This window comes from Ochlerotatus camptorhynchus, unplaced genomic scaffold (assembly GCF_037179485.1).
Source record: "Ochlerotatus camptorhynchus isolate MF236.1 unplaced genomic scaffold, CSIRO-AGI_Acam_v1.1 ptg000133l, whole genome shotgun sequence".
Classification (NCBI taxonomy): Eukaryota; Metazoa; Arthropoda; class Insecta; order Diptera; family Culicidae; genus Ochlerotatus; species Ochlerotatus camptorhynchus.
This window is the reverse complement of record NW_027040623.1, coordinates 335,390-346,591: the sequence shown is the minus strand read 5'-3', so window position 1 is coordinate 346,591 and position 11,202 is coordinate 335,390. Positions and strand designations below refer to the sequence as shown.

The window sequence follows — 11,202 nt, the reverse complement described above, 5'->3', positions numbered from 1 at the left end:
CGCCTGGAAGCAGACGTACCAAGAGATCTCTGAAGAAAAGGGAGTGTTCCACCGAACATTCATGGCAACTCCAGGAAACAAGATATGGTGCCAGAAATTGGCAATATCAAACGAAGAGAAAACAGTACTCAATCGCATCAGGTCGGGTCACTCACTGACGAAGGATCGCCTACACCAGTGGGGACTGGAACTCGACGAGCTGTGTGATTACTGTGAGGAAAAGGAGGACATCACACACATTCTATATGTATGCCCAAAGTACAACAATGTACGAGTCGAATTCCCAGCACTGGAGTACTTCAAACCACTAACAACCATACTCGAAGAAAATGCGGAAACAGAACTTAAGCAAATAGTTCAATTCGTTAAGCATGATAAAAATCAGAATATAGAACAAGACCACTGGGAAAGAAAAACCAACTACTAAACGAAACCAGAATCAGCGGCGGCGAGATGGGCCGACGTCGGCCTCAGCCTGTCATCAATGACAACGTCAAATAAAAAAAAGAAGGCCGTTTATTCCGTGAATATTGAGATTTTTTTTTATTCTAAAGAATACATATTTTTGCGTTATGATAAGCGCCAGTGAGTCAATATATATCAAAAGGTATTAAAACAATAAGTGTTTTTAGAAAATATGAACAAAACCGTTTGTATGAAGCGAGTAAACACACTCTCCAGTGTGGCGAACGTTGGTGCCAGCGAGGATCATTTGGATGCAGCGATATTTTACTGCCTGAATGTACTCACCAAAAGACATTCACCGTCGGACCAGTTCCGGACTGTATTTAGTAAGGTAGGTTTCGTGTTAAAGTTTTGGAATTTGTGTGCCATAACCTTCGGAATGGAACTACTTGCAGGGCATGTTCCTGAAGCCGAACACCAAAGCTTTTATCCACGTCCTGCACTTCTTGTTCAACGTACACGACGCAAAGGAGTTCCGTAAACGGTTCTACTGGCCTATTTTTGATAAGAATGCCGAGAGTGCCTTTCGTAGTTCCACCGTGGAGTATGTGAATAGTTTAGTTGATCGCGGAAAGTTGGACATGGAGAAGATCAAAGCGCATACGGTGGTACTCCCGGGCGGATTGAAGTTTATGAAGTTTTTGTTGGTTTTGATAAAATTTGTAATGAAGGAAGAGCTGCGACGAACTGGGGTGAATTCTGTTGGAAAGATAATCAGCAAAAGTGATATCGGGCAACTAGTGGATTATCATCAGGAGTGGGAAGAGGTTGGGAATAAGACTCGGGAAATTATACAAAAAGATCTGACGATGATACAATGTAGGATTCAGGAGATTGATGAATGGATCGAGAAGTTGTTTGCGGAGTGTCAAGGACCGGCGAAGCAGATGAGTTTCGAGAAGTTGATGGAATTATGGGGAACATTCAATAGGATGAGTTTCCAAGAAACTGAAGCAAAGCGGCAACGGCTGCAGGATGTTACGGCTGAATATAACAAAGTAATTGCAACAGCAAAAAAGAAACTAGAACCCAAGGAATTGACTCTTGGCATCAAAGAGGGCGAACTGAAGGAGACACTGTACCGTCTGGAGGTCTTGTTTCCTGACAATGCTTGCTATTTTCGAGAGGTGTTTGACGAGAATGGAAAAATAGACGCCGTAAAACTGTTTGAAATAATCATATTCCTTCTACCCGATATCAGTCAGCATCTAGCAGGGTTTTCAGTTCGGAGCATCGAGTCATTGAAGTTCGAAATGAAGGAACTTTCGAAAGTTGCCCTCAAATCGGACAGCATTTATCACGAATTGTCATCATTGCGTAGGACCTTACCATTTGGAGATGCGAAATTCCAGGAGCTAAATAATCAAAACGATGCCACAGACGAACTGAATGGAGATCTCGGAATAAGGAACAAAATCTTTAATACACCACCGATAACCCTCAATTTCCAAGAGGATCTGGAAGCCGGTAGTAGACCAATCTCCAAGCGAAACCGACTCGCTCTTTTAGATGATGATCAAATTCATCAGATGAATCTCAGAATGCGACTGCTCTCGTCCAGTATTTGTCAGCAGCTTCCTAAAACGCCTCGATCTGTCAAGAAACCGAAAGTAGCCCCGGAAAGTCCCGGTAACGTATTCGCTGTTCCTAAACCAACCAAGAAGGAAAGAATGAATCCGTTGTCGATGTTGAACAAAATTACAGCGCATGGAAAACTTAAAACCAAACAGCCACAACCGGTGAATAGCACGTTGAATATTTCATCACTGTCGACTCTGGGCGAAATTTCACTTCGTCCTGAATTCTCGTCGACTCTGCTAGGAACTCCAGAAAAACAAACATCACAAAACCGTCGCAGTATTAATGGCAACGAACAGACAACATTCCAACCATCACCCCGCTTCAAAACCATCTACAGCGAGGATTTGATCATGGAATCATCCTCCACTAAGCGAGCGATGCCACCGGATTCTTTGTTCCTGTTGAGTCAAGGTAGAAGAAACAGCAAACGAAGAAGTTCGCTTCTGCAGCTTGATCAGATGCAGACCTCTCCGTCCGGGAAGCTGGAACCGTTGGTGATGAAAGTGAAAGGTGCCCCTAAAACTGCGATGACCAACAATGTAGAAATGCCAGAGATAAGGATATTTGCGCCAGAGGAGATGGATTCGGAGATATGTGAGGAAGGTAAAGCAAACGTGACAAGGGTAGAAGGTGAACTGCGAACTGAATTTGACGATAAGGAAGATCTGGAGAGAACTCTGCATCAGGAGGTGAGTTTTCGATTATTTAATTCAATTTAATTTACATAATTAGTATCAAAATGTGCATATAATCTAATGATACCACTAGTTTCAAAACATGTAAAACGTTGTAAAAAAAAAATCACTAGGCAAACATTTGGTATCATTCTTAAATTTACCCTAACAAGATTAAAAAGAATTCCATTATAACCTCGGTTTTTTATTATGACACATAGTCCATACTTTGCCTTCGCTGCTGGTAATCTTAATCTTTGACTTTCCATGGTAGCACAGGTGATCCACTACTTTTCGGTCCATCCTAAGATTTTCAATCAAGCTTTAAATAATCAGCATTGATTTAAATCTCCCTCTTCCTCATATATTTATTCTAGTTGATTCAGCAGCGCAATTATTGAAAGCAAACAATTATGTTTAACAATTAACAAATATTTTATCCAGGGAGTCCCGAGAAGAAACATGCTCAATCTTTTGGATTAGGAAATAGCAGACATTCGATCCCAAGCTAATCGGGTTCTTTAATTTTGGGATTTTTTTCCCTTTTTTCGATTTTTATACATCTTCTGAAAGAGCTTCGTTTTCTTAGCACAACGATATTTTTTTCGGACCCATAGAATTTCATCTCGATTTTTAAATCAAGATTTACAGCAAAATAATAACTTCACTGATTGACACTAAATTATCACATTGACAGATTGCTCTCATACAAAGTCCCATCGAGGGGCTGGTGATTTTTGCTAATGTAATCACAATTATGTAAAATAGTTGCAGCGCACCAAAATTGATGAAATTTTGTATTTCGGTTCCATTTTTAATATAGATTACATTTCCGGAGTGATTTGAGATTTGGGAGTAATTGTATTTGTAAACAAACACGTCAATCACCGATTTTTCGCGAATAAAGGCTTAATTTTGAAAACTAATAACACTATGCGGTAGAGGTATGATTCCTCTATCATTTGGTATAGTTTGTTTATAAGATTGAGCTTTTATTCACGAGAAATCGGCGATTGACCTGTTTGTTTACAAATACAATTACGCCCAAATCTCAAATCACTCCGGATTTACCTCAATACCCCAAGGCTCTGAACCATTTGGTGGATTAGGTGGAAAGTTATCGATTAACCCTGCTATCCGAGCGTGGTTATTTCTGACAGACAAGAAGTTAAATTTTGACAACGGTGGGTCGAAAACCGGTCGATCAACACGATCAAAGTGACATTTCGAAAGTTATTCTCTATGTTCGAAAATCCCTGTGCTGTCGATCGACCGGTTTTCGAGAAGAACTCACCCACGGTTGTCAAAGTTTAACTTCTTGTCTGTCAGAAATAACCACGCTCGGATAGCAGGGTTAATCAATAACTTTGACAGATGGAAAGTTAAAAAAAATCGCCAAATGGTTCAGAGCCTAAGGCTCTGAACCATTTGGTGGGTTATTTTAACTTTTGGTTAAAATTTGACAGATGAAAAGTTATCGATTAACCCTGCTATCCGAGCGTGGTTACTTCTGACAGACAAGAAGTTAAATTTTGACAACTGTGGCTGAGTTCTTCTCGAAAACCGGTCGATCGACAGCACAGGGATTTTCGAACATAGAAAATAACTTTCGAAATGTCACTTTTAACCACGAGTTAAATTTAACTCGGCAAATGGTTCACAGCCTAAAATAGCAACGGCTAAAGCGGCTAAAGTTGTCAAACTAGTAGCCTGAATAACAACGCACCGGTACGGGTGGTCTTAATAACTTGACAGCATAAGTCGTGTTTTAATTAGAAATACTCAGAGGGAGAGATGGGCGGAGAGGGGCCTCCCTTAGCTCAGTCGGTAAAGGCGCAGCTACAAAGCAAGACCATGCTGGAGGTGGCTGGGTTCGATTCCCGGTTCGGTCTAGGAATTTTTCGGGTTGGAAAATTTCTCGACTTCCCTGGGCATAGAAGTATGATTGGACTTGCCACACAATCATATCAATGCAAAAATGGTACAGGCATTGAAAGCTCTCAATTAATAACTGTGGAAGTGCATCTAGAACCGAGGGGCACGCAATAGCCTTTTTGACTGCGTTGGATTTAAAGTACAAGGTGTTTAACTATGTAATTAAGTAATTAAAAATGAAAATTAAGTATGTCATGTAATTAAAATTAATTTCGCGTAATCAAAGCAGTGCCAGTGTAATTACTGTAATTAAAACATGTAGTTCAATTTGATTACGTAATTAATGTAATTAAAAATTAATTTTCTGTAATAAATGTAATTAAAGCTACACAAATGTAATTAAAAACGTACCCAAATCCTTATTCTTGAACTATTAAAAAAAAATGAAGAAAACCTTTAACACATACTCGAATGAATTAATTTATTCAAAAACTCTTCTTACACCCTGAAATACGCATATTAATGTTTTACTAGACTATTTACAAACATGACCAATTCTGCGAATACTTATACTAAATTTCTTGGAGCACCATGCTAGAGTTGGAAACTGAAATAATCCACTCGCGACAATCGATTTCACTTTCATTTTGTACGTTCAACATAATGTCGTATCTAGAGCACTGTATTCGTTGAATAATGCGCTTTAATGCAGAACTAGAATAAAATCGATTGTCACGAGTGGGTTATATCGGTTTACAACTCTAGCGACAATATACAGTGAAAAGGAAGTGATACTCAGAATGAGGGCCGTGATTGCCATACAAATGAAATGGGAATCACTTAGTTGTGACGACAAGTCTTCAAATTTTACATTTCCTTAAATTCAAGCAATTCCTCGAGCAAATTTCCTCCCGATCAAAAATTTTTCGAATTTGAAGCCATGCTCGCAGCACAGTTCGACAGATGATGATATTAGCTTGTGCCTGAATTAACAGATTCAATGGAAGATGTGCGTTTGCATTAATTTTCTGATGTTACGCGTGAATTCTTCGATTATTTCAATATTTCTTTCAAACTTAATATTATTATACTAATAATAATTAACAGATTTAAGGCAGAGTTCATTGACAAAAAAAATATAATCAGGTATTGGTTGCAGACACTAAGATGATTCAAACCAATTGTGTGCTTTTATTTGTATTATCGCCAACATATGATCACATCCGTATTCAGAATTGACGCGATAGCACTTATGAAATTCGCCTCCCCATTGTTCATCTTTCCATGGGTCAACTAAACAATACTATGGGCAGAACTCCAAACCGATAGGAAACGATGAGTCCCATATGCACAGGACACGAAATGATCGTTACCGATCAACTTGACACACTGAAGTTATCCGTGCTGGGAAGACAATTGCATACCAGCTGCGATTTTTTCCCGGAAGTAGCGCAGCGTGTGAATGTCCACCAGCTCCAGTGTCCGTTCAGCTGTCTGGGATAGCAAATTTGAACTCTTAATATGGTCATTACCGACGGATTTTCGTAAAATAATGAAGTTTGATATGTCACACGAGGGGTTCTGGTTTTTATTGGGAGTTGGATATCTACCCGGGGGTGGGGGGGACAATTAAATGGGACTGTGGACTGTCTAAGACCATTATTAGCCGTGCAGAATCATGAAGTTTGAAGTTTGCCCGGGGACACAGGAACATGCCCGAGAGGGCTAGTGTGACCGTCGAGTCTCATTAAGGCCATTACCAGCCAAAGTTTGGAAAATCATGAATTTTGATATGTCGCACGATGGGTTTTTGGTTCTTGTTGAGAATTGGCCACTTCTCCGGGGGCACCGGAACATGTCTGGGAGGGCTAGTGTGACCATGGACTCTCAATAAGACCATTGCTGGCGAAGATTTGTAAAATCATGAAGTTTGATATGTCGCACGATGGGTTTCGTTCTTGTTGAGAATTGGCCACTTCCCCGGGAGCACCGGAACATTCCCGGAAGGGCTAGTGTGACCATGGACTTTAAATAAGGCCATTACTGGCCAAGATTTGTAAAATCATGAAGTTTGATATGTCGCATGATGGGTTTTGGTTCTTGTTGAGAATTGGCCACTTCCCCGGGGCACCGGAACATTTCCGGGATGCCCAATGTGATTGTGAACCATCGAAATAGCTGCCACTGGTACAATTACATCGTTTGAGAGAAAAAAACATGATGTTCATCGTGTGTATACTTATTACAGAACAATAAAGCCGAATGCCGACCAAAAGTGACCCCAACGGGAACCGATATAACTCAGGAACCATGAATTGATCAAAATATTTTCAGATGTATTCAGAAACTTCAATAGATTCAAGACAAAATTCAATGTGTTGTAAAGAAAAATATTGAGAAATTATGTTTTTAGAGCTAATTGATTTTTGAAATCTATGCAAATTTAGACGTTAGGCACGCAAAGATTAACATAATTTTTGTAATTCTGGTTTCGTTCGCATCCACCAAATTAAATTCGTTATTTCTTATGTTGAACCAGGTAGCACAAACAAACATTCCTTTCATTGTCGCATTCTCCGGTGCTTTGACAGGGGCGTGATCCAGGATATAGTTCATTGCCCTGCCAACACCTCGGCAGTATTGAAATCCGACTACATTTCCAATCACGAACCGATCGTTGCATGTGAATTGGCACCAATCACCAACGTAGATTTCCTCGTAGGTCCCAGGAGATGTATGTTTATAGGGTCTATTCTGAAGTCATAACAGCGGTACCGATACAATTTATCAGAGCTGACATTATCCCAGGGGCCTGGCTGGCGGCCATGTTTTTGATGCTTTCATCTGCTCTTGTCTTTCTGCTTACAACACGATTTTGCGTCCCTTTCCTTCATGTATACGTCAGGCGGGCCGTATTTAAATAAGGCCCGTGATCTTGCCTACTGTCAAACGTATATGATTGATATGGGGTTGCCAGTCCCCTGCATTATCCTTAACGTAGCAAAAGGGCCTGTGAAATTTTTGTTTCACGGGCCAATAACGAAAGGGTCTAACGGTACGCCGGGGGAAATTTAAGTACATTTCTCGTTGTACATTAATGGAGTTAATGTACTTAATTTATGCTACTTAATGTACTACTTATGTAATTAAAACTGAAATTTGTACTTAAAAGTAAATAAATCAAAACATTTCCGACGCTCGTAATTAAAGTAATTAATCATGTAGTTAACTGTAATTATTGTACTTAAAAAAGGCTTGCGTAGGAGTTAAAGGTTATTGCGTGCCCCTCGTCTAGAACACTAAGTTGAGAGCACGCAATAAGCTAAAATGCGATATGCAATAAGCTTGAAATGCGAAAAAGAAGAAGAAGAAGGTTCAGAGCCTTAGCAGGCTCAAATGTTATAAAAATAACTTAGGCTGTGAACCATTTGCCGAGTTAAATTTAACTCGTGGTTAAAAGTGACATTTCGAAAGTTATTCTTGATGTTCGAAAATCCCTGTGCTGTCAATCGACCGGTTTTCGAGAAGAACTCAGCCACGGTTGTCAACATTTAACTTCTTGTCTGTCAGAAATAACCACACTCGGATAGCAGGGTTAATCTCGGGGTTAATCGATAACTTTCCATTTGTCAAATTTTAATCAAAAGTTAAAATAATCCACCAAATGGTTCAGAGCCTTAGCGGAGCCGAGTAACATGGAATACCAATTTTGGTACTCAAAATACAAAAAAAAAGATATAAAAATGCATTTTATCATAGGATTTTTCTGGGTGGCGATCGAAGCGGCGACAAAGCGATCTTCTCCCGTGCACGCAACTTCTTTCTTTCCCGAATTTGTTCCTCATTTTCATTGAACCCGAATCGTGATCGCTGCTGCTGCTTCTGAACGTCGTTTCCCGTTGCATGCTCTCCGCTACTCTCGTCTGTCGGCAGGGTTGTCACGTCCATTTCGTTATTTTCTCCAACCCCGTGTCCGTTTCCTGGTCGCTAATGACTAGCGACGCATCTTCCACCACTACACCAGCATACGTACTACTGCTGTTTTGTTTTATTTCACTTTGCTGCTTTCCGTCCGCCTTGCACAGAAAACATTTATCTTTGTTGCCATCATAAAATATATTTCCTTTGCGATTGAAGAAATGTAACGACGTGGGGATTTCCTTCTTCACATCCATATATATAAATATACCGCGTATCCTTGTATATAACTCAAAACACAGATCAGTTGGATATTTCTCCCGGATGATGCGTTAAATTTTTCCATATTTCCCCAGCACTTTATGCAGCTCTTTGTCGGGTACCTCTGGTGGCACACACCAGCATGCAACATGCGTACCGTTCCGATTCAAATTTCGGACACTTTCATTTTTAATTAAATATTACATCCAGTTAGAAACAAAGTAATAATGTTAGATTATCGTGGAGGGCACTAGTCAAAAAAATTTAAAATTTACAAGACATGTGGATCATATTCGACCGAGATAATCAACTTTTAAAAGTGTCCGAAATTCGAGTTGATGGAAGATTAAATCCTCCGAATTGTATGTCAGAGCATGGAGCATCGCTTCCTCTGATTTGAACTTTATGAAGACTCCTTTTTCCTCACCAATGCGATAAACAGCTTCCATTTCAGCCGGATCCGCGTCGAGTGCTTTGGCGAAGAAATTATACAAAAGGGGGCTTAAGCATGAGCCCTGGGGTAGACCCATGTAGCTAAATCGAGAAGCTGTAGAGTTTCCATGAGAAAAGCTCATATGCTTCTCTGACAGCAAATTATACAAAAAGTTATTAAATAATGGAGAAAGCATGGAGTTTGTCTGAAAGGACTTCAACCGATACTGAATCAAAAGCCTCCTTAATATCCAAGAACTCAGAAGCCATTTGCTCTTTTTTTAACAAAAGCCATCTGAATTTCTGTGTAAAGTAACGCGAGACAGTCTTTCGTTCCCTTGCCCCTACTAAATTGAGGATCTGAGAGTAGTAGGTGGTTCATCTTAACCCATTTGTCCAGGCGAAAAAGAATCATTTTCTCCAACAATTTTCGAATGCACGATAACATCGCGATGGGACGATACGAGTTATGATCTGACGCGGGTTTTCCAAGATTTTTAATGGCTATAACTCTTACTCGCCTCCAATCTTCTGGAACAATATTGAGCTCCAGGAACTGACAAAACAAGTCCAACATGCGCCTCTTAGCGCCGTCTGGGTGGTTCTTCAACACGTTGAACTTGATCCTATAAGCCCCCGGAGCCGAATTGCGACACGAAAGGAGCGCGAGTGACAGCTCCAGCATTGTAAAAGGTTGGCTGATCTCGTCTACTGGACATACTTTTCGCGCGAACTTGAGAATCCAACGATCCGAGTACTCCTCACTCTCGTTGTTTGAAGACCGGTTACGCATCCTTCGCGCCGCGTTCCAAAGCGTATTCATCGACGTTTCGCGCGGTAATCCGTCGATGAATTGCCTGGAAAGACGTTCCTGGAAACGGCCGAGTTTGAGCTTGAAGCGCGCTGTCCAAGATCAGATTGGAGAGGAAGTTATATTCCTCCAACGGTGGAAGCCCTTCTACCAAAGTTAGGGCTTCATCGATCACAGTCTTGAACTTTGTCCAATCGATATTACGGATGAGATCATACGCGACTTTAACGAGTTCCGACGGACTGAACCCACTGCACAGTGGTCCAGAATGCAGATTTAGGTGGAATGATGTGTTTTGATATGGCTTTAATCGCGAAAAGAGGGGTGTTCAGATGATCGAAATTTTCATACCCGGATTTCCCAGTATTTAATATTACAAAAACCTTTTTTCGTCGGCTGGTGGACCTTCCAGACCTTTAAATCGATTTATCTCCGTAAATATGACTCTAATCGCGAAAAGAGAGGTGTTCAGATGATCGAAATTTTCATACCCAGATTTCCCATTTTGTAATATACAAAAACCTTTATTTGTCGGCTGGTGGGCCTTCCAGACCTTTAAGTTCTAAACAATGGGCGCAAATGGTTAAATTAACTTCAACTTTAAACCGGGATTCAGCATTTTAAACTTAACACTCCGAACACGATGCTTCCGTTAAAATATGTAACGGCAAACTTGCAATGTGTGAAAAATCATAGCTCTACCATTTATTGGCGAAATTCAAATCTATTTGCGCCTTTTGAAACTACATACTTTATAAATGTATTCGGTATCAATAGTTTCAAAATCTATCGCCAATTTACCGCTACACATTTTACCGGAGGCATCGTGTTCACAGTGTTAATAACTCCGTTCGTTTCAGTGCAGCGTTTGAAAATCGATTGTACATTTTACATTTTCCAATGACGGTCTGTTTGAATACATATTTACAGGAAAATGACGCCTCAGTGGATCTCTCGCACACGCTCGTAGCCTTGGGAATGAGCCAATTAACCCTCACGTGCCCCGACGACGTCAACCGGCCGAACGCATTACAACCCGCCGCTGTTCCCATGCAAACAATGGACGAAGATCTCTTCAATGTCAGTGATGGCATCTTGACAGATTTTGATTGATAGTTTCAAGTGTCATCCTTTGAATATTATGTATCCCCAATATTGTTACTATCACTGAAAATATAAGGATTT

General features: G+C 40.4%; 1 protein-coding gene across 1 annotated transcript; it reads left to right on the top strand.

The window, feature by feature from the left end:
- The first annotated feature begins 512 nt into the window (after nucleotides 1–512).
- On the top strand, nucleotides 513–11,170 carry LOC135700347 (augmin complex subunit dgt6-like). Its single transcript, XM_065220836.1, has 3 exons — nucleotides 513–796; nucleotides 861–2,735; nucleotides 10,948–11,170. The coding sequence occupies exons 1-3, from the start codon at nucleotides 638–640 to the stop codon at nucleotides 11,128–11,130; spliced, it is 2,217 nt and encodes a 738-aa protein (XP_065076908.1). The 5' UTR covers nucleotides 513–637; the 3' UTR covers nucleotides 11,131–11,170.
- The last annotated feature ends 32 nt before the right edge of the window (nucleotides 11,171–11,202 follow it).

Coding starts and splice junctions, on each gene's coding strand:
- LOC135700347 (XM_065220836.1), top strand. CDS start 638: ATGAACAAAACCGTTTGTATGAAGCGAGTAAACACACTCTCCAGTGTG. Junction 797..860: donor TCCGGACTGTATTTAGTAAG/GTAGGTTTCGTG, acceptor AACTACTTGCAG/GGCATGTTCCTGAAGCCGAA. Junction 2,736..10,947: donor AGAGAACTCTGCATCAGGAG/GTGAGTTTTCGA, acceptor ACATATTTACAG/GAAAATGACGCCTCAGTGGA.